This window comes from Dipodomys merriami, unplaced genomic scaffold, assembly GCF_024711535.1.
Source record: "Dipodomys merriami isolate MVZ:Mamm:240054 unplaced genomic scaffold, mDipMer1.0.p SCAF_125, whole genome shotgun sequence".
NCBI lineage: Eukaryota > Metazoa > Chordata > Mammalia > Rodentia > Heteromyidae > Dipodomys > Dipodomys merriami.
Window position 1 is genome coordinate 2,977,341 of NW_027202549.1, and position 26,320 is coordinate 3,003,660.

The 26,320-nt window shown below is 50.1% G+C and overlaps 2 protein-coding genes and 1 pseudogene across 4 annotated transcripts in view; 2 read left to right on the forward strand and 1 right to left on the reverse strand.

Moving 5' to 3' along the window:
• Arih2 (ariadne RBR E3 ubiquitin protein ligase 2) overlaps positions 1-7,070 on the forward strand; it is a 51,386-nt gene extending 44,316 nt beyond the window's left edge. For all 3 annotated transcript variants that reach the window (XM_070017722.1, XM_070017723.1, XM_070017724.1), the window contains 5 exons: positions 690-841; positions 1,199-1,342; positions 2,968-3,036; positions 4,509-4,592; positions 4,793-7,070. In XM_070017722.1, the coding sequence (XP_069873823.1) occupies positions 690-841; positions 1,199-1,342; positions 2,968-3,036; positions 4,509-4,592; positions 4,793-4,864 (521 nt within the window). In that variant the 3' untranslated portion in view covers positions 4,865-7,070. The remainder of the gene's footprint in view (positions 1-689; positions 842-1,198; positions 1,343-2,967; positions 3,037-4,508; positions 4,593-4,792) is intronic.
• Positions 7,071-9,895: 2,825 nt separating this feature from the next.
• Positions 9,896-26,252, forward strand: LOC138824062 (transmembrane prolyl 4-hydroxylase). Its single transcript, XM_070017728.1, has 9 exons — positions 9,896-10,288; positions 10,532-10,613; positions 21,160-21,350; positions 22,119-22,215; positions 23,247-23,409; positions 24,120-24,305; positions 24,999-25,089; positions 25,275-25,398; positions 25,867-26,252. Exons 1-9 carry the CDS (start codon positions 9,911-9,913, stop codon positions 26,085-26,087), a joined length of 1,533 nt encoding a protein of 510 aa, XP_069873829.1. The 5' UTR covers positions 9,896-9,910; the 3' UTR covers positions 26,088-26,252.
• LOC138823910 (large ribosomal subunit protein eL21-like) lies at positions 15,192-15,688 on the reverse strand (annotated as a pseudogene).
• Positions 26,253-26,320: the final 68 nt, after the last annotated feature.

Consider the following 26,320-nt stretch of genomic DNA (forward strand, 5'->3'; position numbering starts at 1 on the left):
AGTAGGTAGGATTATAGGTGTGAGCTATCGGCACCTGGCTTTTTTTTTTTCCTTTTTAATGCTAGGAACTTCGGGCATTGGACTTGCTAGGCAAGCACTTTGCCACTGAGCTGCATCCCAGCCCTTGAACAAGTTTCTGTTTTTCATAATGGCATTGACTTAACAGACTAGTGACTTTTTTACAGTCACTATGTGTCAGTGTACTCAATGGAATGAAAAGAACCCAAGGGTCACTGGCTTCCAGTCAACAATAGGCTGTAGGGATCGTAAGGTATGACAGGATTGAGAGTTGTTATATACTCCATCTGCAAAATGGTACCCTTGAGAAGTTCTCAAGTGGGGTGTCTTCATCCCACTGCTTTGCCTGTGCTTCAGAAAAGTATGGGATTGCCTTTTTTTTTTTTTTTTTAATGCCAATAGTGGGCCTTGAACTCAGGGCCTGAGTGCTGTCCCTTAGCTGCTTTTGATCAAGTTTAGCACTCCATCATTTGAGCCACAGCTCCTCTTCTGGCTTTTTGGGGTGGTTCATTTGGAAATAGGAATCTCATGGCCTTTTCTGTCCCAGCTGGCTTCAAATGTCAATCCTCAGATCTCAGCCTCCTGAGTAGCTAGGATTACAGGTGTAAGTCACCAGCACCAGGCTGGGATTGTCTTGGTAGGGTAAATGACTCATCTTCTGTTCTCTACAGACTTCTGCTGGATGTGTCTAGGGGACTGGAAGACGCATGGCAGCGAGTACTATGAGTGCAGTCGGTACAAAGAGAATCCTGACATTGTCAACCAGAGCCAGCAAGCCCAGGCCAGGGAAGCCCTCAAGAAGTACTTGTTCTATTTTGAGAGGGTAGGTGTGCCCTCTTCTATGCCTGCCCCTCCAATATAGTCTTCCTGTTGGCCAGCTGAGATAGGATGACTAGTGTTAACTGGTAGCCAAAGCCAACCCATACACATGATTGTCAATGAGTAGAACTCCCACAATGCCCGTGGTTGCTTCCAGTATGCATGGGACTTTCAGGCTCTTTAGGGCAACCACAGCAGATGGGGAAGAACCTGGTATTCGAATGATGAATTGAAGGACAATGAAGGGCCAATAGACTTTCCCATCATTAGGGCAGTCTCTGGTCACGCCCTGCCAACCAAGGTGTCTGTCTTGAACTCCAGTGTAGATCTCTGTATGTTTCCTTCCTTCATTGCCTTGTAGTGGGAAAACCATAATAAAAGCTTGCAACTAGAGGCACAGACATACCAGCGGATTCATGAGAAGATTCAGGAAAGGGTCATGAACAATCTGGGAACTTGGATCGACTGGCAGTACCTACAGAATGCTGCCAAGCTCTTGGCCAAGGTATCATCTACCCTGCTGACCTCTAGGGTGAGAGACCCCATCTCTGATAGGTGGGGGAATTTGGCATTCTACATAGCCCTGCATGCTTCTGTTCATGGATCCACATTTCCCTGTGTGGGTTTACTAGAGGACCCAGCCCAGGGATATTTCTTTCTATTTTTGTATTATTGGTCGGTCATGGGGCTTGAACTCAGAACCTGGTCCCTGTCCCTGAGCGCTTTTGCCTCAAGGTTAGCATTCTACCACTTTGACCCACAGCTTCACTTCTGGTTTTGTAGTGGTTAATTGGAGATTGGAAGCTCACAGACCTTTCCTGCCTTGGCTGGCATTGAACTACGATTGTTAGATCTCAGCCTCCTGAGCAGCTAGGATTACACGTGTAAGCCACCAGTACCCAGCTCCCAGTAGGATTTCTTTTTCTTTTTTTGGGTCCGGTTGTGGGGCCTGAACTCTGGGCCTGGGCACTGTCCCTTAGCTCTTTGGCTCAAGGCTACCCCTCTACCACTTGAGCCACAGCACCACTTCTGGCTTTTTTCTTTTTGCTTATGTGGTGCTGAGGAATCAAACCCAGGGCCTCAGGCATACAAGGCAAGCGCTCTACCACTGAGCCACCTTCCCAGCCCCTTTCTTTCTTTCTTTCTTTCTTTTTTTTTTTTTTGTCGGTCGTGGGGCTTGAACTCTGGGCCTAGATGCTGTCCATCAGCTCTTCAGCTCAAGGCGAGCACTCTACCACTTGAGCCACAGCACCACTTCCTCCCAGTGGGATTTCTAAGAAGAATGTCCCATTGTCTGACCGTAGGAAAAACTAGAGCGTTTTTCTCTTGTTCCCTTTCTGGATTACTTGTCTTGGGGCACATGGTGAGATAGATATGTAGACTCCGATGTCCACCTCTAGAGGGGAAAATCATGAGGTAGCTGCTGGTAAAAAGTCAGTTTAAAAAAGGAACAAGGAGCCAGGCATCAGTGGCTCATACCTATAACCCTAGCTTCTCAGGAGGCTCAGATCTGAGGATCATGGTTCGAAGCCAGCCCAGGCAGGAAAGGCCATGAGACTCTTTCCCCTAGAAAACCAGTAGTGACACAATGGGTCAAAATGGTATATAGCATTAGCCTTGAGTAAAAAGAGCTCAAGGACAGCGCCCAGGCCCTTAATTCAAGGCCTCCCTCCCCTTCCCCCCCCCAAAAAAAAGGAATGGAGTATGTTCTGTGACCATTTTTTTCCCCCCATATCCTCTTCTAGCTTACCCTTTCTTTAGTTTGCTCTCATTTCTTTCTCTTTCTTTCTTTTTGTCAGTCGGGGGGGTGGGGGGGCTGGAACTCAGGCCTGGGCTCTGTCCCTGAGCCTCTTTTGCTCAAGGCTAGCGCTCTACCACTTGAGCCAACCACCACTTCTGGCTTTTTCTGTTTATGTGGTTCTCAGGAATCAAACCCAGGACTTCCTGCATGCTAGGCAAGCACTCTACCACAAAGCCACCTTCCCAGCCCTGTTGCGCTCATTTCTTTAAGGCCCATATCTAGATCCAGGTCAATTTTGCATGGTGAGGTTAAGAATTCTAAGAGCCACCTGAAATGCAGGTCAGTTAGAATCACAGTCACAAGTTCCTTTTCTTCTCTCCTATTTGCAGTGCCGATACACCCTGCAGTACACCTACCCATATGCATACTACATGGAATCTGGCCCCAGGAAGAAGCTGGTAAGTCAATGTAATGTGTCCATTCTGTCTGATAGCTTCAGAGTGCCCTTACTAGCAGGGGAGAGGGGAAAACAAAACTGCCTAGTAGCAAAATTTCATTTGTACTCTGGACATACGCAGTGTCTATCTCAGTGAGCTACGAATTATCTTTTTGAAAAGATCTATGACCACAGCCCTCCCTGCCTTTGGGGAAATGTTCCACATTTACCTCTTGAAGCTACCTGTTTTAGTGGTGGTGGTGGTGGTGGTGGCAGCAGCGCTGGTGGCTCATGTCTGTAATCCTAGCTACTGAGGAGGCTGAGATCTGAGGATGGAGGTTCAAAGCCACCCTGGGCAGGAAAGTCTCTGTGAGACTTATCTCCAAAAAACCACCAGAAAACTGGAAGTGGTGCTGTGGCTCAAGTGGTAGAGCACTAGCTTTGAGCTGAAGAGCTGAGGGATAGCTCCCAGACCCAGAGTTCAAGCCCCATGACCAACAAGAAAAAAACAAATATAAACAAAAAGCAAAACCAACTGGTTTGTGTGTGTGTGTGTGTGTGTGTTTGTGTGGTGTGTGTGTGTGTGTGTGTGTGTGTGTGTGTGTGTGTGTGTGTACACATGTCATGAAAGATATATGCACGTTCAGTATTTTATTGTTGGAACAGGATTTTTTTGTTTTGTTTTTTGTGATTATTTCATCATTTGCTATTTACCTGACTGGTAAATGGTCGTTTTTGTTTTTTTTTAATGGTTGCATAAATGATCCATTATAATTGTTATAGTATCATTCATTTGTTGTTTCTGGTATTCACGGTTGTAAGAAACCTTGAGGAAAACCTTTGTGCATAAAAGCTTTTCTCCTTTAGCTGCATAATTACTGTCAAATGGTTTGATTTCAAAGGCTCTTGATTTGTAGAAGGGTTTTAAAAACAAAGAAAAATGATTCAGGCACTGGTGGCTCACACCTATAATCCTAGCTACTCTGGAGGCTGAGATCTGAGGATCACAGTTCAAAGCTGGCAAGGGCAGGAAAGTCTCTGTGAGTCTCAGTCATGGGAACTCTGGACCTGGGTGCTATCCCTCAACTCTTCACCTCAAGGCAAGCTCTCTACCACTTGAGTTTTCTGGTGTTTAATTGGAGATAAGAGTCTCATGGACTTTCTTGCCTGGCCTGGCTTTGAACCACAATCCTCAGATCTCAGCTTCCTGAGTAGCTAGGATCACAGGCATGAGCCATTGATGCCTGGCTAGGTGGAGCATTTCTTTCCCTTGGCTGTTAAGTTCTTTTACCTTTGGGGGGTAGAGGGCAAACGTGACCTTGCCCTCCCCCCCCTTGGTAAGACTTTTGTGTGGACTGCATAGTGTGTACTGAGACAGTGTGAGGACTGTGGCTAGCTCATGCGAGCCTGAGGTGCTGCATGTGCCCCTCCATCTGCAGGCCCTGCCCGGCTACAGCCCCCTCTCCTTTTGACACTCCTGCTCTACCCATACAGTTTGAATACCAGCAGGCTCAGCTGGAAGCTGAGATCGAAAACCTGTCATGGAAAGTGGAGCGTGCAGACAGCTATGACAGAGGGGTAAGTACCTGCTGGCCTCTCGCAGGTAACTGGTGTGGCAGCTGGTGACACAGGGTATTGGCATGTGTACGGGAAGCTAAATGCTCAGGAGGGTGGGAGGAGCTTCAGACCTGGTGGGTGTGGCTTTACTTCCTTGCTGCTGCTGCTGCTGCTGTGGGTCCTGGGACCATGCAAACCCTCCTGTCACCTCCTTTCTGCAGGACCTGGAGAACCAGATGCACATAGCCGAGCAGCGGAGGAGAACCCTGCTGAAGGATTTCCATGATACCTAAGCTGGGCATGACCTGCCGGGGTGAGCAAGATGTAGGTGTGAGGTCTCCCAGCCGCCATTACTGCATGCTGCAGGCTCTGCCTTTCACAACCCCAGGAAAGAAGACAGCCAGGGCCCCAACTCCTGAGAGACACTGGCAACCACACCTCCTTTAGTCAATTTTGTTTTCTCATCTTTTTTGCTTTTAGTTTCTACCAGGGTCGAGGTCATGTTGACTTTGCCTCTTTTTTTTTTTTTCCCCCCCCTCAGGACTTTTACATCCTCCTTGGATGATTGATTGTTGGGAGGGAGGGAATGTTTGTTTTCTGAATGGCTACTCATAGTATTAGATCATTACAACTTATGTAATTTTCAAAGGTTATACAATTAATTATACACACACACACACACACACATACACACACAAAGGCAAAGCATAGGATAACAGAGCCCTTTTTAAAAATAAATTAAATTGGCATTGGAGTGTTTTACCCTCTAGCTATTTTCCTTAGAATGTTATTATAGGCTGCCCACCCACCATATGTCAGAATGTCTAGCCTGCCAGGGGCATCCCTGGTGGCCTCTGCTTTCCAGCCTTTGGCCCCCAAGCTGGAAGTTCTGTGGGAAAAACCTGGGTGGCCTAGCGAGGAATTGAGTTGGCCTGTATAAATAGGCATGAAGCATGGAGTCACATTGTGCTTCGTGTCTTGGCCTGAGCAGCGAGGAGACAACACAGGAACAGGATTTTCTTCTAATGGGCTCATCTCTATTCTTGGAAAGTAAAGTTTACCTGAGTTTGGCTGAGGCCAGAAGCCATGGAAGAACATAAGTGGGCTCTGTGGCCTCCCCATGGTAGAGGACACAGGTTTAGCAAGGTGCTTCCTTTGTTCTTGGTTGGCCCAAAGGAAATTGGCTTTACCTTGGGTCCCTCCTTTTGTGCCAGTATTCAAGGGGTGAAACTCTGACCATGGGTCACATAAGGGGTCAGAGTGTGGCATAACCCTCTTAGGGGCCTTGACCTTCCTGGCTCTAGAGCTAGGATTGCCCAATTTGTTTTCATGCTGCTTGGAGCTAGGGTGGCGGTATGTTCCCCGCCTTACTTGGTTCCAGCTGTCAGAAGACCCAACCTTTAGAGTCTGGAGTCTTTGAAAGATCAGGAGAGTCCTTGTTTTGTAATCCCAGTACCTCCTTACTCAAAGGAACTGGCCTGAGGATAAGGGATCGCTTGTACACAAGTCATGTGCAGAAGAACGAAACAGCTTGCCTGGTGGGCCCGTCCTGTCTTGAACCTGGTCCTCTGGGCCTTGGAAAAGTTAGATCTGTGATCTCTGCGGTTTCCATGGCTTTGTTTCGTGCCTCTCCCTCTGAGACTGGCCCAGCAGTCTATACTTGACAGGGTCTCCTTCCCCTTCGAGGAGAGCCTATAGGGAAATCTGTGAATATTATCGTTGCGATTCTTTGATATTCATAACACTTTTCACCTCCAGTCAACCATTTGCCAGGTACCACGTGAGCTGTACAACCAAGTCATTCTCCAAGGCAGAGGACAGTTGTGGCGGTGTTTATGGCCAGCCGCACATTCCCTTTCTCCTCAGGTTTTTGTCTCTTCGTGTCATCCCCCAGCAAAGGGAAAGACTGTGGGGTAGATTGGGAGAACAAGTTAGAAGGGTAGCAAACAAACCCAAAAGTGTGGGGGGCGGGAGACTATGGGGGTGTCTCTTGTGAACAGAGTGCCTGCCACAAGGTCCAGAGGGAAATAGTGCTATGTCAACACCTGGACTTTTTGGCCTTGGGCCTCTCCCATGAAGTCCTTTCTGTGGCTCCAGCGTGACCCAGGACCCTAGTTACAGCTCTGCATCGTAAGTCACCTTTGGGCATTTTCTGGACTGCCCAACTGCCATCTTCCGTACTTCCATCAAGCTGTGAAGTTGACTATTGGGAGTTGCGGGAAACTGAGCCCAGAGCTGCAGCCTGTAGCCTGTGGAGATCTGCTTCTGTCGCCCCCCAGTGGCTGTCCTTTGTTAACATCATAAGGAAGATGGGAAGATCAAGCCGAACTACTTTTTTTTTTTTTTTTTTGCCCTGCCAAGGGTAGAAGAAAAACACAAGTGTTTTATGAATTTATCCAATCTCTTTTGTTTTTCTTCCAAGAAAAGTGAATTGAGGCAATGTCATCTGCTCCAAGTTGAGTGGTTTATTCAAAATAAACTTAAATTTCTGATTATAAAGATGTGTATAGTTTTCTTTCAAATAGTCCCAGGTACCCCTCTGAGCCCCCAAAATGGTCTGGCCAGTGATCCAGTGAGAGCCCTCTTGTTGTCATCTTTGCCTTCTGGGGAGCTGTGAAAGAAGTATCAACTCTCCTTGGGTGCAGGCTGAATTCTTCACTGCCTTTTGGGTTCCAGGCTGGGAATGTGGCTTAGTGGTAGAGTGCTTACCTAGCATGCATGAAGCCCTGGGTTCAATTCCTCAGTACTACCTACACAGAAAAAGCTAGAATTGGCTCTGTGGCTTAAATGGTAGAGCGCTAGCCTTGAACAAAAGCTCGGGGACAGTGCCCAGGCCCTGAGTTCAAGCCCCAGAACTGGCAAAAGAAAAAAGGCCTCGAGTCCCTCTACCCAGACATGGGGATAAATAGGAGGGGGCCATAACACCCTAGGGGGCCTGAGGGTTATAAAGACACAACCTGGGACAGAAGTATAGATGGTCTAAATCTAGGTGGTTAGGTGGTCTAAATATAGATGGTCTATCAATAGTCTAAGCACTTAAAGGGTTTGGGTTCTGATTTGTGTTGTCAGCGATGTCAGCAACTTTAGTGGTAAGAAGCTTGGGGGTACTGTGAAAACTCCAAAATGGTAGATATTGTGCAACTGAAGCTAGCTAGAAATTTCACACGCTGCTTTAATTCCTCAGGTGTAACATGTCTTGTGCTTATAAACAAGGACAGGGTCTACCCTAAAAGAGCCTTTAGCCCTTGAGGGATGAGTACTTTTTTTGTTTGGTCATGGGGCTTGAACTCAGGGCTTGGGTGCTGTGCCTGAACTCCTTTACTCAAGGCTAGCACTCTACCACTTGAGCCACAGCACCACTTCTGGTTTTTCTGGTGGTTCACTAAAGAAGAAAGTCTCACAGACTTTTCCATTTTGTGGTGGCTTGAACCATGATTCTTAGATCTCAGCCTCTTGAGGAGCTAGGATTATAGGCATGTGCCACCAGCAACAGGCTACTAATAAATATTTTTACTGGATAGCAAGACTAGCAACAGAAGCACCCAGGGATAAAGCCATCTGGACAGATGAGTGGTCAGACAGGTCAGGACATTTGTGCTATACTCTTGAAGATCTTCCAAATGAGGAGACAACAACTAGATTTCCCATGTATATTTGAATGCCATGTTTTATGCCAGGCTGCATTTTGGGCACTGGATATAAAGTCAATCAGGGCTGAGAATGTGACTTAGTGGTAGAGTGCTTGCCTAGTATGTATGAAGCCCCAGGTTCAATTCCTTAGTACCACATACATAGAAAAAGCCAGAAGTGCTGTGACTCCAGTGGTAGTGAGCTCGCGTTGAGCTGAAGAGCTCAGGGACAGCACCTAGGCCCTGAGTCAAGACCTAGGACTGCAAGAGAAAAAAAAAATATATTGGCATCTGACCACTATGTCCTCATATCCCATTTGTGTGTGTGTGTGTGTGTGTGTGTGTGTGTGTGTGTGTGTGTGTGTGTGTGTGTGTGTGTGAATCCAAGTTTAATTTTCCTTGGGTGTGATGGGTGTGTTTCTGAGCTGTAGACAAACCCCTCCTCTTCCTCCTCCTTTTTATTGCAGTCTTGGGGCTTGAACTCAGGGCCTGGGCACTGTTGGTGAGCTTTTTCTGCTCAAAGCTAGCACTCTACCACTTGAGCCACAGCACCACTGCTGGCCTTTTCTGTTCATGTGGTACTAAGGAATCAAACCCAGTGCTATTTGTTTTTGTTTTTTGATTTTGTCTGTCATGGGGTTGAATTTTTGGCCTGGACACTGTCCCTTCACTTCAAGGCTAGCACTCTACCACTTGAGCCACAGCGCCACTTCCAACTTTCTGGTAATTAATTGGAGATGAGTCTCACAGATGTTTCTGCTCAGGCTGGCTTTGAACCATGATCCTCAGATCTCAGTCTCCTGAATAGCTAGGATTACAGGCATGAGCAACCAGAGTCTGACTTCCTCTTCTCCCTTCTCTCTTCTTCCGCTACCACCTCCTTCCCCCCCCCCCCCCTCTTCTTCCTCTTCCTTCTTTCTTCTTTGCCAGTCAAAGGCCTTGGGGACTGTCCCTGAGCTTCTTGAGCTTCTTTGGCTCAAGGCTAGCCTTCTACCACTTGAGCCCTAGCACCACTTTCGGCCTTTTCTGCTTATGTGGTACTGAGGAATCGAACCCAGGGCCTCATGCATGTGAGGCAAACACTCTACCACTGAGCCACCTTCCCAGCCCACCCCTTCTCTTCTTTGCATGTGCCAGTTTTGAGCCATAATTCGTATGCACTCAGCACCTGCTAACGCCCGGAATGATTTCCTGCAGCATTCCTCTCTACCTCAGGCTCCAAACCCACCGTCCTGTGCGACCCGTGCACACCAGGATTCCTCTCTGCCCACGACTGGAGGGGGTCGGTCTGATGACAGAGGTGGAACCTTTAAGAAACTCCAACCCCCCAAGATCAGGGCATGGATCTGCTTCCTCCTCGCGCGCTCTCAGCTTTTGGACCCCCCTCGCAGTACTGAGTCACCTGCCTCCTCCTCCTCCTCCTCCTTCCCTTCCTCCCTGGGACACTCCCCGGGAGTCCAGAGAAACGGCAGATCTCCACCCTGGAGGCTCAGCATCTCTTCCGAGCTCTTCCCCGCCCCTCCCTCCAGGTCTCCCAGCAACCGTCGCCTAGCAACGGCGCTGCGTGCGCGCGGGCGGGGCGTCTCGCGTCTCCGCTACTGCGCAGCCGCGCAGCGCGAGTCCTCCCCCCCCCCACCTCCACCCCGGACCCTGCGGCGGCCCCTCCTCCCCCGAGGCGCGCGGACGCGCGCGGGCCGCGACCTAGCTGCCATGGCGGCGGCGGCGACGACGACGACGACGAGCCCAGGCCCGAGGCCCGAGGCCTTGACTGCGGGTGTGGCCTGGGCGTCTCCGGAGCCCCGCGCAGCTGGCGTGGCCTCGGGCCTCGGCGACGCCGCCGCCGTCGCCGCTGAGGGCGACGCGCCGGTGCGGCCCCTGTGCAAACCGCGGGGCATCTGCTCCCGCGCCTACTTCCTGGTGCTCATGGTGTTCGTGCACCTGTACCTGGGCAACGTGCTGGCGCTCTTGCTGTTCGTGCACTACAGTAACGGCGACGAGACCACCGACCCGGGACCCCAGCCTCGTGCCCGGGAAGACCCTCCCCCGGCCCCCGCTCTGAGCCCCCTCCCTCGGCTGGAGGGCATCAAGGTGAGGACCCCCCCCAGCACCCCTATTGCTCTCCAAGGCCCAACCCGAGGGGAAGGTCGCTCACCCCTGTCCCTCCTCCTGCCCTCCCCATCCCTATTCTTACCCCTCCACCCCTTCTGCACCTGACTAACTGGGGGGAGGGGGGTCAGCCCCATGCGCGCGCATCTGCAGCCAGATGTTGCTACCACCCAGTGCCACCTGGCACCCCAGCTCTACCCACCCGCTGTGTGCCTTTCCTTGTAGGTGGGGTACGAACGCAAAGTCCAGCTGGTCACAGACAAAGATCACTTCATCCGAACCCTCAGTCTGAAGCCGCTGCTGTTTGGTAAGTCTGTAGTACCGTCCTGAGACGGTGGGTGGGTGGGTGGGTGGGTGAGTGGGTGACAGCAGTGCAGGGTGGTTCCTGTTTGGCAGCGTGCTTTCTGTTTTGAAAATGAACCCTCCCTCCCTCCCTTTTATCTATCCAGAGGGATTGTCCAAGTGAAGTAGGGCTTCCTGTATCTTAATGGGGTGAAGGGATGACCTTTTTACTCCTCTCCCCAAACCCCCACCGCCCCCTCAATACATCCTGGCAGCAGATTCCTCCATTACAAAGCTAGGCAATGTGACCCTGAGAACATATATATATATATATATATATATATATATATATGTATATATATATATGTATATATACATATATATACAACTATCTATAGATATCTATATAGATATCTGTCTGTCTGTCTGTCTATCTATCTATTTTTCTGTCTCTTGTGGGGCTTGAACTCAGCCTGGGCACTGTCCCTGAGCTTTTCTGCTCAAGGTTAGTGCTCAACCACTTTGAGCCACAGCTCCACGTCCAGTTCTTTGGTGGTGGTTCCTAGAAGATGAGTCTTTCCTGCTGAAGCTGGCTTTCAACCCTAATCCTCAGATCTCAGCCTCCTGAGTAGCTGGGATTATAGGTGTGAGCCACCAGCACCCTGCTAAACTTGATTTCTTTTTTTAAATTGTCTTCAAACATTTTCTACCCCTACTAGTCCTGTTACCTAGAAGGAGGAGAGGGCTGGAGACTGATAACCAGCTGCCAACTGGTCTCAGGGCCTCTGGGGAAATCATACTTCCAAAGTAGACTTTGGGATCTGATGACAAATGGGAGTGTGCCCCCAAGCCTACCAGAGAGCTTGACCATTTGCTCCCAGCACTCCACCATTCCACAGATTCTTTCTATTATCTATGGCTGGAAGAATTTGTTCAGGGTGACCTCATTTAGAACCATATCATAGTTTCTGTTTTCTGAGATTTTTATTACATAATAGGCTTCATGTGATTATTTCATTTGGGTGTAGGTACGTGTGTGCACACAGACACACACATGCGTGTACACCAATACTGGTGCTTGAACTCAGGGCTTGGGCACTGTCCCTGAGCTTTTTTAAAATTTTTATTTTTGCCGGCGCTGGTGGCTCACGCCTGTAATCCTAGCTACTCAGGAGGCTGAGATCTGAGGATCGCGGTTCAAAGCCAGCCCGGGCAGGAGAGACCGTGAGACTCCTATCTCCAATAAACCACCAGAAAACCGGAAGTGGCGCTGTAGCTCAAGTGGTAGAGCGCTCGCCTTGAGCTGAAGAGCTGAGGGACAGCGCCCAGGCCCAGAGTTCAAGCCCCACGACCGACAAAAAAAAAAAAAAAAAAATTTATTTTTTTCTTCAAGGCTGACAGTCTACCACTTGAGCCATAGTTGTACTTCCAGCTTTTGGTGTTCATTGGAGATAAGAGACTCATGGAGGGGCTGGGAAGGTGGCTCAGTGGTAGAGCACTTGCCTTGCATGCTCGAGGCCCTGGGTAAGATTCCTCAGCACCACATAAGTAAAAAGCCAGAAGTGGCACTGTGACTCAAGTGGTAGAGCGCTAGCCTTGAGCTGAAGAGCTGAGGGACAGCGCCCAGGCCCAGAGTTCAGGCCCCACGACCGGACCCAAAAAAAAAAAAAAAAAAAAAAAGAGACTCATGGACTTTTCTGCCTGGGCTGGCTTCAAAGTAGGATCTTCAGATCTTAGCCGTCTGGGTAGCTAGGATGACAGGCATGAACCCCCAGCACCATGCTATTTCCATTCGTTCCTAACACACCCCTGTAATGTGAATGCAACTCGCATTTTCTCTCGGGCCAATGGGTAAAGTGAGGCAGCAGTGGTTAGTTCAGTGATGAAATGGATTCAAACCCAATCAGGGGACCAGGACATGTGGCTTAGTGGTAGAGTGCTTGCCTAGCAGGCATGAAGCCCTGGGTTCCATTCCTCAGTACCACATACACAGAAAAAGCCAGCAGTAGTGCTGTGGCTCAAGTGGTAGAGTGCCAGCCTTGAGCAAAAGAAGCTCAGGGACAGTGCCCAGGCCCTGAGTTCAAGACCCAGGACTGGCAAAAACAAAAACTCATCAGGGGCTGTGGTGTGTGGCTTAGTGGTAGAGTACTTGCCTAGCATGCATGAAGCCCTAGGTTCAATTCCTCAGTACTCTTGCTGCTGATTAACTATAAAACCTATGTCAAGTACTGTTTTAGGTACTTGGAACACACCCTTGTTCACTACAGCCTAAACACTGACAAAGGAAGGGAAAGGCAACATGATAAACAAATAATTAACTCTCTGTGGTGTAGCCATGTTAGGAAGTGAGACAATTAATTGTAGACAAGGCAGAATTTTACCTGAGGGGGTGGTGGTAAAACTCTTAATAGGTAAGTGGGGTGAGCCTTCCTGAGGAAAATATTTTTTTTTTTTTTTTTTTGTCGGTCGTGGGGCTTGAACTCTGGGCCTGGGCGCTGTCCCTCAGCTCTTCAGCTCAAGGCGAGCGCTCTACCACTTGAGCTACAGCGCCACTTCCGGTTTTCTGGTGGTTTATTGGAGATAGGAGTCTCACGGTCTCTCCTGCCCGGGCTGGCTTTGAACCGCGATCCTCAGATCTCAGCCTCCTGAGTAGCTAGGATTACAGGCGTGAGCCACCAGCGCCCGGCCTGAGGAAAATATTTTAAACCAGGTGCTGGTGCATGGAGCTGGGAATGTGGCTTAGTGGTAGAGTGTTTGCCTACTATGCATGAAGCCCTGGGTTCGATTCCTCAGTACCACATAAACAGAAAAGGCCAGAAGTGGTGCTGTGGCTCAAGTGGTTCACGTCCCAGAACTGGCAAAAATAAATAAATAAATAAATAGATAACTAACTAACTAAATAAATAAATGTGGTAGAGTGCTAACCTTGAGCAAAAGAGTTCAGGGACAGCACCCAGGCCCTGAGTTCAAGCCCCAAGACAGACCAAAAATAAATAAGGAGGGAGGAGGCAGAATGTAACTTCTTCCTGCTCTGCCCTAGAGTTCTTGACTCCAAACCTGTCAGACCCCAGATGCTACATCTCAAGGAGGGGAAGAAAGCCCCAGATGTGAGCTATAGGAAGGGATAGTAGGCTTTTCCTGGGCTTATTTGTGTCTCTGTCTCTAAAGGTCAGTTGCTTTTTCAGGTTGCTTTCATTGGTGCTGGTGGTGTGTCTATAGAGTTATGTCTCCTGATCATCGTTGGGTCAATGGGTGGTCTGGGTGCTGTCTGTCTTCCTGTCTATAACCACCATTACCCCTTCTAACTTGGTACTCTCTCCAAAGGCAGCTGGGGCCCCTCCGCTGAGCCAGCACAAGTTTGAATCCATTTTCCTTAACTATTTAAGGTAAATGAGTCATTGCTACTGGTACCCAAATAGGATTTTGAGAGCTAATTTGTGTGTGTGTTGGATTTCTAGGCTTTGAACTATGGTCCTTGTGCTTGCTAAGCAGGTCCTCTACCTCTTGAGCCATGCCCCCACCCCTTTTTTGCTTTAGTAATTTTTCAGGTAGGGTCTTCTGGTTTTTTAACCAATACCTTGATGAATGTACACTGCTATGCCCAGCTTATGAGTATGGGGGGAGGTCTCACTATTTATTTATTGCCTGGCCTGGCCTTAATCCCCCTGATCTCCAGCTCCACAGTAGCTGGGATTACACTCATGAGTCACCCTGCCTAGCCCAAAGGTATTCTTTTACAGTTTAAGAAAAACAAACACCCAGCTGTATCAGATCTCTGGGCCCACAACAAACACAGGAGGCTCAGTGTAGAGAAAGTTCTAATGTATATATCAGTGCAACTTTGAGCAAATGAATGTCGTTTCCTGCATGGTCTGCGTCACACACACACACACACACACACACACACACACACACACACACACACACACACACACACACACACACACACACACACACACACACACACACACACACACACACACACACACACACACACACACACACACACACACACACACACACACACACACACACACACACACACCACCCCCCACCCCACCCCCCCCCCCCCCGTAGCTGCTTACCACCACCACCCCCCCCCTTGGGTAGCTGCTTGTCAGAGCCATCGACTCAGTAAAGGACAAGCAGGTATGTATGGGTCTGTCTGAAGCTCAACCAGCTAAACCCTGCCCAACCATTGTTTGAAGCTGTTTGTTTACCCTGAGACTCAATTTAGGGTATTGGAGCATATGAGCAGTTGCAAGACAATGGCTAGGCTGTCATCACGGACTTGTAAAAGACATAAAGCAATAGTCTTTCCTGCCCTGTACACATAGCTGCCAGATAGTCTAACCTGCCTTGTTACCCCCGCCCCCCTGCTTACTCAGGAAGAGCTCTGAAGTACAGGACATATTCCTGCCCTATTTGAATCTTGGGCCATTTTGGCTTGTGATCTTGCACCTCTCATCCTAGCTACTCAGGAGGCTGAGATCTGAGGAGCGATATTGAAAGCCTGCCAGGGTAAGAAAGTTCAAGAAAGACTCTTTTTTTTGTTGTTGTTGTTTTTTTAATAGTCCAGCAGTCTTTTATTTTTTTACATCTCTTAGACCATGAATTCATAGGGAATCGGTTCCAGTAGCTCAGGCTCCTTTCCATTGGTTCTCACACAATGTGCTTCTCTGGGTGGAGCAAGCTGGAGCTTCAGTTGAACCCAGGTTCCTTTCTCTCTGGCTTCCTTCTTTTTCTGGTCATTTTCCTGCATTCGTTTCAGGAAGCTATCTCGGCTCTTAACAGTGTTTAATACACTCACTACGCACATTAATCCTCTTGGCAAGGATCTTGCCCTTAACTTGATTGTTCACAACAGTGCCAAAAGCATGCATGCTGGGTAACATTAGAGACCCTTCCAGTTTTGCCATGGTAACATTGGTGGGGCATTCCTTTTTGAACAGTACCCATTCCCTTGATGTCTACAATATCGCCCTTCTTGTAGATTCTCATGTATGTGGCCAAAGGAACAACTCCATGTTTCCTGAAGGGCCTAGAGAACATGTATCGAGTACCTCTCCTCTTTCCCTTTGTGTTCGATATTTTGGCAAATTACTGGAAGATGGTGGTTCTGGCCAAAAGGCTTAAGAGAGACTTATCTCCAGTGAACCGCCAGAAAACCAGAAGTGGTACTATGGCTCAAAGTGGTAGAGTGCTAGCCTTGAGACAGTGCCCAAGCCCTGACTTCAACTCCCACAACTAACAAGAAAAAAAAGAAAAGAAAAGAAAGGAAGAGGGGCTGGGAATGTGGCTTAGTGGTAGAGTGCTTGCTTAGCATGCATGAAGCCCTGGGTTTGATTCCTCAGTACCATACATAGACACACATACAGACACAGACAGACAGACACACAGACACACATACAGACACACACACACACACACACACAGAGGAAGTGGTGCTGTGGCACAAGTAGTAGAGTGCTAGCCTTGAGTAAAAGAAGCTCAGGGACAATGCCCCTGAGTTCAAGCCCCAGAACTGGCCAAAAGAAAAAAGATAAAGACAGGAGGGGGGAGAGGGAAGGAGGGAGGAATGGAAGGAAGGGAAGAAAGAAAAGCCGCAGCCCCTGTAGTTCTAGTTCTTGGCACTGGTGATGGGGTCACTTGTATTCAGCCAACTGTGGATTTCCATGGCCCTGGTACCAGGTACCAGCTGTATTGGATCAGGTGGCTTTGGGTGTACAGGAGAATGTACATACAGGGGACAAACAACTGCAGTCCAGCATTGTAGAATGGATACCAATTCTGTGTGGGTGCTGTGATCTGGCTTTTAACATGTCTCGTGTGTGTGTGTGTGTGTGTGTGTGTGTGTGTGTGTGTGCACATGCCTGCACCAGTGCTGAGAGTTTAAACTCCAGACCTTGTGCTCTTGTTTGTCTTTTTTTTGCTCAAGGATGGTGTTCTACCACTTGAGCCACAGCTTTACTTCTAGTTTTTTGCTGCTTCATTGGAGATAAGAGTCTCATGGAGGCTGGGAATGTGGCTTAGTGGTAGAGTACTTGCCTACCATGCATGAAGCATTGGGTTTGATTCCTCAGGACTACATAAATAGAAAAAGCCAGAAGGGGAAATGTGGCTGAAGTAATAGGGTGCTAGCCTTGAGCACAGAGAGGCTCAGGGACAATGCCCAGGCCCTGAGTTTAAGCCCCAGGACTTGTAAAACAAAGAAACAAAAAACAAAGAGTCTCATGGACTTTCCTGCCCAGGCTGGCTTCAAACTATGATCCTCAGATCTCAGCCTCTTGAGTAGCTAGCTAGATATGATCCACTGGTACCCAACTGGAATTTTTTTCTTTTTGGTTGGTCATGGGACTTGAACTCTGGGCTTGGGCATTGTCCCTGCGCTCAGCTCAAGGTGAGGTGGTAGACCACCTGAGCCACGGCGCCACTTCCAGTTTTCTGGAGATAAGAATCTCATGGAGGGTTGGGAAGGTGGCTCAGTGGTAGAGTGCTTGCCTTGCATGCATGAAGCCCTGGGTTCAATTCCTCAGCCCCACATAAGCAGAGAAAGCCGGAAGTGGCGCTGTGGCTCAAGTGGTAGAGTGCTAGCCTTGAGCTGAAGAGCTCTCAGGCCCAGAGTTCAGGCCTCAAAACCAGAAAAAAAAAAAAAAAAAGTCTCATGGACTTTGCTGCCCAGGCTGGCTTTGAACCGTGATCCTCAGATCTCAGCCTCTTGAGTAGCTAGGATGACAGGCATGAGCCACCAGTGCCCGGCTGTTTCACCTTAATGGTTTGAAAGGAGTAGGGTGGTGGTGAAGACTTATAACGGATGTGCCAAGATTCACATGGTTGACCAGGCGTAGCCATAAGAGGCCATGCAATTGGCCTGTATAGCTTCACACAGGTGCTGCCATATGGGGTGGATGACGGGGGGGAGGTTCAGTGGTGGGGAGAGGATGGAAATGACTCTTTTCTGTGCTCTTAGCATTGCCTTGTGGCTTGGAATGCTTGGCGGTTGCTAGGCAACGACACTTTGGTCACCTAGCAACAGCCCTGCCACTAGCTTGGGCCGCCACATCTCATACTTAAGCCCTTCTTCTTCCCTCATCTCTCCTCTCTTCTCCCCAATCACGCAGGCTTCTTCCTAGCTTTCCAGTGCATATCACCCTCCATCTGGCTGCCTTCACCCCCCATCTCAAAGGGAGGGCCCTCTGGGGCCTGAAAAGCTTCCAGGACATTTCAGTCTCTGTCCAGGGCTGGCACAGGAGTACAGGAGCCTCGTCCTCAAGTCCTTTTTTTTTTTTTTTGCCAGTCCTGAGGCTTGAACTCAGGACCTTGGCACTGTCCCTGATCTTCTTTTGCTCAAGGCTAGCGCTCTACTCGTAGACCCACAGCAGCACGTCTGGCTTTTTCTGTGTCTATGCTACTAAGGAATGGAACCCAGGGCTTCATGCATGCTAGGCAAGCACTCTACCACTAAGCCACACCTCCAGCGCTGGTCCTTGAGTTCAGAAAGAGCTCATTACTGCTACAGATAGTCACCCAGATGCTCTGGGATGGGCTGGCTCTGCCCAGGCACTGAGGGACTGCTGTTGACAGGGTAGGTTCGGCTGAGGGAGGGCCGTGAGCCTTGTGGCTCAGCTCTGGGAGAAAAGGCCACTAGATGGGCAATAGTTCTATCTCTTGACATCTCTTGAGCAGCTAGAGTTTCCACACCTGGCTGTAAAGATGGCTCTGGTCCCCAGCCTGAACTGGGGACTGAACAGACCAAGGGCCCATACCCACATGCTCACTATTGGTGGGTCCCCTGACTTTGGTATCTCTGTCCCATGGGCACCTTCATCCTTCTGCCAGGAATACTAATAAAATTACTCTTCAGCCAGGCACCAGAGCTCATGCCTATAATCCCAACTACTCAGGAGCTGAGATCTTAGGATCCAGGCTTGAGGCCAGCAGAGGCAGGAAAGATCCATCCTCCCTCCCTCCCTCCCCCTTCCTCCCTTACCCCCCCTTTCTTTCTTTCTTTCTTTCTTTCTTTCTTTCTTTCTTTCTTTCTTTCTTTCTTTCTTTCTTTCTTCTTTCTTTCTTTCTTTCTTTCTTCCTCCTTTCCTTTCCTTTCCTTTCCTTTCCTTTCCTTTCCTTTTCTTTTCTTCTCTTCTCTTCTCTTCTCTTTTCTTTTCTTTTCTTTTCTTTTCTTTTCTTTTCTTTTCTTTTCTTTTCTTTCCTTTCCTTTTCTTTCTTGGTCATGGGGCTTGAACTGAGGGCCTAGGCTGCTGTCCCAGAGCTCTTTTGCTCAAGGCTAACACACTACCACTCTGAGTCACAGCACCCCTTCCAGATGGTTCACTGGAAATAAGAGTCTCACAGACTTTCCTGCCCAGGCTGGCTTTGAATCGTGATCCTCAGCTCTCAGCCTCCTGAGTAGCTAGGATGGATGACAGGCATGAGCCACCAGCACTGGCTTAGCACACTCTCTTCATTACCTGTTTCTTCTGCCCTGGGTTTCACAAGGTAAGGTCCAGGGTTTTCTAGGAAAGGAGGTCTAACAGGTACCCATTGTAAGCTACTTAAACTGACTGGGCTTTTGTTTTTGTTTTTGCTTTCTGCCAGCCCTAGGGCTTGAAGTCAGGGCCTGAGCACTATTGTCCCTGAACTTTTTTGCTCAAGGCTAGCACCCTATGGCTTAAGCCACAGCTCCACTTTCAGTTTTTTGGTGCTTAATTGGAGATAAGAGTCTGGAGCCAGTGGCTCAAGCCTGACATCCTAGCTACTCAGGAGGCTGAGATCTGAGGATCATGGTTCAAAGCCAGCCTGGGCAGGAAAGTCTATGAGACTCTTATCTCCATCTAACCACCAGAAAACCAGAAGTGGCGCTATGGCTCAAGTGGTAGAGCATTCCCCTTGAGCTGAAGAGCTGAGGGACAGCACCCAGGCCCAGGGGTCAAGCCCCCCCACTCCCCCTCCACCACCAACAAAAAAGAGTCTCACAGATTTTCCTGCCATGGTCCTCAGATCTCTGCTCCCTGTGTAGCTAGGATGACAGGTATGAGCCACTGGTACCTGGCTTGCTGACTGAGCTTTTGATCAGCACATGGGGGTCTGGGCGGGGAGGTGTAGAGGGCATTGAAGAGATGGCACCTAATACCTAATAAACTGGAAAAAACAAAACTGGGTCTGTGTTTGCTTTTCCTTTTCTGGCTTGCTTTTTTAATGTTATATACAAATACCGAAAGGTGACATTTGATACTGCTATCTCACATGCCCGCTGGGTAAGTTTGAGGGTTGGAGGTACAGGCCCTTTGTCTCATTTTTAGTGTCAAAATATCTGGGACCATGTCACCTAGCTCCGGCAGCTGGGTCTGGTCACGTGCTTCAGTTCTGGGTACAACAGCCTGGGTGGCCCTGGGCAAATTACCAAACTTGCTTGTGTTGGTGGATCCTCATGGATTGCCAAGGGGAGTGGAGATGCCTTTGGTCAGAATCTCTGCCATCCCAGAATGATCTGCTATGATCAGGTTTTTTGTTTTGTTTTTGTCGGTCGTGGGGCCTGAACTCTGGGCCAGGGCGCTGTCTCTCATCTCTTCAGCTCAAGGCTAGTGCTCTATCACTTTAGCCACAGTGCCACTTCTGGCTTTTTCTGCTTATGTGGTACTAAGGAATTGAACCCAGGGCCTCATGCATGCAAGGCAAGCACTCTACCACTGAGCCACCTTGCCAGCCCTGCTCCTGATTAATTCATTGGCTCAGCAAGAGCAGCTTTAAAGCACTTCTTAACATTTGTATGAGAACATAGCCACAGTGAGATGATCAGCACCCAGTTATTCAGGAACATGGAGGCCAAGGCCCTTGAACTGGCCTACAGCTTTTGGTTCTTGTGCTTTGGTCTTGCCTGTAGTGGGGCTTGAACTCAGCCTTTTTCTTGCTCTCACTCAGCTTTGTCCCTCATGGCTGGAATTCTACCACTTGAATCATACCTCTCCCACCCTTCTTTTTTTTTTTTTTCTTCTTCTTTTTGTCAGTCTTGGGGCTTGAACTCAGGGCCCGGGCACTGTCCCTGAGCTTCTTTTTGCTCAAGTCACAACACCAGTTCTGGCTTTTTCTGTGTATGTGGTACTGAGGAATCGAACCCAGGGCTTCATGCATACTGGGCAAGCACTCTACCATTAAGCCACAGTCCCAGCTCCCACCCTTCATTTTAATTTGAATCATGCTAAAAGGCAAAAAAAAAAAAAAAAACCAAAAAAGCTAGCAAGGGTCACCTACCATCTCTCTATTATAAACTTATATGCACATTAAAAAGAGGCAAGCCCGTCCTTTGGCTTTCAGTCCTGCTCCAAGCAGACTGAACTTGTTCCAGGAACTTTCTGAACAATGTAGATTGTCATCCGTACTTCTACACACTGGCCAACACTTGCAGGACAACTCAAGCAAGTCAGACTGCAGGGCAGAGCAAATGTGTTCTGGAAAGCCCTCCACACATATGGCGGCTCTCACATCCCAAAAGTCCTGCAGGGATCCAGGAGAAAGATGCAGTATGGACAGTGCTCTGATTCCATCCTCTGCCTCACCCACTCCTTCTTCCGCAGAAATCCCTGGCTTCTTGAGCGATGAGGAGTGTCGCCTCATCATCCACCTGGCCCAGATGAAGGGCTTACAGCGCAGCCAGATCCTACCCACTGAAGAGTATGAGGAAGCAATGAGCACTCTGCAGGTCAGCCAGCTGGACCTCTTCCGGTTGTTGGACCAGAACCACGATGGTCACCTGCAACTCCGAGAGGTTGGGATCTTGGGCCCTCAGTAGGCACTGGGAGAGGGAGTACCTAGCTTTACCTCCCCATTGGTCACGTCACTCAGTCAAGTTCACACCGCAGTCAGATGCCATTCTAGATCTATTTGCACAGGTTCAGGGTCATCCTGTTTTATTTTGGTTGGTTGGTGCCTATCCTGGGACTTGAACTCAGGGCCAGGGCACTGTCTCTGAGCTGCTTTTCTTCAAAGCTAGCGCTCTACCACTTGAGCCACAGAGCCACTTCCAGTTTTCTGAGTAGTTTACTGGAGATAAGAGTTTCCTGCCCGGGCTGGCTGTGAACTGTGATCCTCAGATCTCAGCTTCCTAAGTAGCTAGGATTACAGGGTGAACCACCGATACCCAGCTTGAGCTTGGTCTTTGTGGAGGTCCTTATGGCCATGTCCTGGACAGGTCTCCCATTAGTGCCTATTTTTTCTGGGATAGCCAGGCCCTGGCCTGTCCCCCAATCCTCACCTGAAGTACATGGTCTATCCACTCTCCCTTGAGCCAGAAACATTCCAACAGGACTGGGACTGTGGATCGCCCTCAGGCCTCTTGTCCACCCTCTTTCTGGCCTTCACAGATAACCTCTGTTGAACCTCCTATCAGCCTAAGGGGCCTTGGGCTCTGTCCTGTGTCCCCACCTATGTCCCATCACTGAACCCTTGGCTCTCCAGCAAGAACTCAGCCATCTGTGCTCTGAGGCCTCCACCACTGGGCTCATCCCACTGAGGGACCGACCCTCTTGTGCTTTAGGTTCTGGCTCAGACTCGTCTGGGAAACGGATGGTGGATGACTCCGGAGAGCATTCAGGAGATGTACTCAGCAATCAAGGCTGATCCTGATGGTGATGGTGAGCTCGCGCCCCTTCACACCTCTGACCCTGGGAGGCCACGCCTCCTATCTATTCCCCTCTGGGAAGCTTAAGCCCTTACCTGAACAGTAGAGAACCTCACGCGCCCCTTTCCATAGTGGCCAGATACAGGAGGTGAAGGGGTGTTTTTTGCCCTGCACCTTCGGGACGTAGGCAGTCAGCCAGCCCCTACCCAGGCTCCTTGGTGACAATCTAGGGGGGCAATTCCCGGAGACCTTTTGCCCTCCTCTGACAGAGGTGAATGAAGCTAGATGGAAGAATTTGGCTTGTGGCCTGTGGTTAGGGGGCTGTCATACTGCCACCAAAACAGAGCTGCTGCAGCTTTTGAATGCTCAGTAGCTCAGGAAGCTAGGTAGATGGTGACTCAGCCTGAAGAACATAGAACAAACTTCCCGGCTCTCTCCTAGAACCCTCAAAGGGTGGATCCCTTGCTTTGTTATAGGACCGGAGCATGAGTACTTCCTTGCTGGGGGTGGGGGGGCTCTAGGTAGGATTTATTTGCTAGGGTGGGTGGCAACCCATCAGGAAGGACTGGCTAAGTGAGTTCCACTCATGAAGAGTCCCTCTAAGATCTAGCCCAACTTTCACTCTATACAGTGTGGAAGGTCCTGGAAGGAGAGCCAGCACTCACTGCTCTGTCTTTCCCACTCTCTACAGCTTAGGGGCGTGGCCACCACACTCCTAGAGCCTAGGGCCCTGGCCAGGTAGCTCTGCCTCCTTTTGGAGCCCCTTTTCGCACTTGCTCAGTAGGGGTTTGGGTTTCTTCCTTCTGGGGACCAAGTCAAGGCTTAAACAGAAAACAAACTTCTCTGGGTCTTCCCTTAGGGCCCGATGTGACAGAAACCAGGTTCATCTGACCCAAGAGTCCAGGTGGGGACAAGTGCACATGGCCCCCCAGTGCCTGAGGCCAGGGGCTGCTGCTGCCTTTGGGGTAGGTAGGGAGGTACTGCCTGCCACTATGGTTTCCCTCCTTGGGCCTGATGGGCACTGATGACGCATGCTCTGTCCAGGAATGCTGAGTCTGCAGGAGTTTTCCAGTGTGGACCTTCGAGACTTCCACAAATACATGAGGAACCATAAAGCCGAGTCGAGTGAGCTGGTGCGAAACAGCCACCACACGTGGCTGTACCAGGGTGAGGGCGCCCACCACGTCATGCGCTCCATCCGCCAGAGGTGAGCACCCGGAGCTCTCTTCCCTGGGGCAGGGCCTTCTGCAGAAGTCCTTTTAGTTACACATTCTAAAAAAAATTGAAGCCAGGTGCCAGTGGCTCTTGCCTGGAATTCCAGCCACTCAGGAGATCTGAGCTCTGAGGATCTGAGCTGAGGTGTGAGGGTCATGGTTTAAAGCCAATCCAGGTAGGAAAGGCCATGAGACTCTTAGCTCCAGTGAACCACCGAAAAGCCAGAAATAATAGAGCTGTGGCTCCAAGTGGTAGAGTATACCAGCCTTGAGCGAAAAAGCTAAAGGACAGACCCCAGGCTCTAAGTTGAAGCCCCAGAATGGAAATACACAAAAATCACCCTGAGGGCTGGGCAGGTGGCTCAGTGGTAGAGCGCTCGCCTAGCATGCATGAAGCCCTGGGTTTGATTCCTCAGTACCACATCCACAGAAAAAGCCAGAAGTGGCGCTGTGGCTCAAGTGGTAGAAGGCTAGCTCTGAGCAAAAAGAAGCCTAGGGACAGTGTCTAGGCCTTGAGTCCAAGCCCCAGGACTGGCAAAAAAAAAAAAAAATCACCTTGAGAGGAAGGCCTCACCTCTCCCTCCTCCTCCTCCTCCCAGTTTAGTGGAAATCTCAGTTTATCCAATGCAGTGCTTCCCACTATGCTTGGCATTCATGAGGAAGCCCTTCTTCCCTGGGAGACTGAATGTCCACTGCTCACCAGGGTGCTGCGCCTCACTCGCTTATCACCAGAGATCGTGGAGCTCAGTGAGCCACTGCAGGTTGTGCGATACGGTGAGGGAGGCCACTACCATGCCCATGTGGACAGCGGGCCTGTGTACCCAGAGACCATCTGCTCCCATACCAAGCTGGTAGCCAATGAGTCTGTACCCTTCGAGACCTCCTGTCGGCAAGTACTTCCCACCAGGGGGCGGGCTTCCATTGCCAGGCTAGCAGGCGGGGCATAATCATTGGACCACTGTTAGTCAATGAGGTCCCTAATTCTCCCTCAAATCTCTGCTGAGTGACTGCTAGCCATTCTGTCTCAAGGCAGTGTAGACGGAGATAATTGCACTGAAATGAGGCCTCCAGCTGGGCCGTCAGATCTTTTGCCACCCTTCCCCCAAGATTTGATCTTGACTCCATTGCCAGAATTCTCAGAATTTCTCTCCGAAAGTTAAGCATCTCCTTTGCATCTAGCTGTTTCAGCTCAGCCCCCTTCTTGTTCCCCAGGAGATCTTTTGCATAATCTTGCTGATTGTCCAAGCCTACCTCTCCCAGCCTGGGCTTTGGTCAGTAATTTAGCTCAGTATGATCATAAGACAAAAATCAAGCCATCAAATAAACCAACAAAATCCACACACACACACACACACACACACACACACACACACACACACACACACACACACACACACACACACAAAGAGACAGGATTAGTGGGAAGGAGGGTTTAGGGGAACACTGGACGGTAGTCTACCCCATTGTCAGTCATCTTAACCCTTTGGTCCCTGGAAACCTGGGCATTTTATGTTGCTTACAAGTAAGCCCCTGGAAACAGCCAACAGTTGGGGACCTGCTCAGCAGATCCCCTGTCTTACAGCTACATGACCGTGCTGTTTTATTTGAATAACGTCACCGGTGGGGGCGAGACTGTCTTCCCAGTAGCAGACAACAGAACCTACGATGAAATGGTAAGGGCCAACTCTTCCTCTTGTGGGCTGGCAGGGCCCTGGGCGAGTGTAGGGTGTCCACCTCTTCCACACCTGGGAGGAGGACCCAAGTGGTCCCCTGGGCCGGTCTAGCTGTTTTCCCTCAGGCCGCCTTGGCCACACGATGAGAAGGGAGGCTTTCAAACACTCCATCCACTTTCCCGCAGAGTCTAATTCAGGATAACGTTGATCTCCGGGACACTCGGAGGCACTGTGACAAGGGGAATCTGCGTGTCAAGCCCCGGCAGGGAACGGCAGTCTTCTGGTACAACTACCTGCCTGATGGGCAAGGTGAGGGCCATGGCCAGGCCAACAGGTTTCCCTTACCCGTCCCCCCCTGCCATTTTGGAGGGCTGTTTCTCAACGCCCTCCCAGATGGGCTTCTTGACCTTGGTGCCTTTCCAAACAACATCCTTTTAGTGATTTCAGTAAGCTACCCCAGCACCTGTGCAACCTCTTGGGTTAGCTTGGCCCTTGCCACTCTGATGCCTTCATGTTCCTGCTTTGGGGGGGCATACCTATCTCTCACCAGCCAAGGCTGGTTTCACAGGGCCAGTGATGCTGATCATGTTAGTGAACCAAATGATGGGCCCTCAAGGAAGCCTTAGGCTTGGACATGGGCTCCCCAAGACATGAATAGGTCACTGTTGGGCCTGCCTCCACTTTGTCCCATCCCCCCTGAGCTCACGCATGCCCACATCCAGCCTGCTAGGGGGTCCCTTCTCAACCTTGTCCCTTGTCCCCACCGCCCTCCTTTAGGTTGGGTGGGTGACGTGGACGACTACTCGTTGCACGGGGGCTGCCTGGTAACACGAGGCACCAAGTGGATCGCCAACAACTGGATCAACGTGGATCCCAGCCGGGCGCGGCAAGCCCTGTTCCAGCAAGAGATGGCGCGCCTGGCCCGCGAAGGGGGCGGCGACTCCCAGCCAGAGTGGGCCCTGGACCGGGCCTACCGCGATGCACGCGTGGAGCTTTAAGGGGAGGGGGGCGACGAGGAGGCCCGCTGTACCCCACCCCCTGCGACGTCCCACCCCGCCCCGCCGCCGCCGCGGGCACCCCCTAGATTCCCTGGTATTTATGGCGTCCAGACCCCACCCCCACGCTACCCGGGCAAATAAAAACCACCAGGCTGGGCGACCGGTCACCGGGCAGACAATACCGCGGCGCCGGCGGGGAGCGGGAGACCCCGCGGGGATGCGCGGCCCGGGCT

Excerpts from the sequence above, each read along its gene's own strand:
- LOC138824062 (XM_070017728.1), top strand. The coding sequence starts at position 9,911 with ATGGCGGCGGCGGCGACGACGACGACGACGAGCCCAGGCCCGAGGCCC. Across the intron at positions 22,216-23,246 it reads GGCTGATCCTGATGGTGATG|GAATGCTGAGTCTGCAGGAG; the intron begins GTGAGCTCGCGC and ends TGCTCTGTCCAG. Across the intron at positions 24,306-24,998 it reads CCCTTCGAGACCTCCTGTCG|CTACATGACCGTGCTGTTTT; the intron begins GCAAGTACTTCC and ends CCTGTCTTACAG.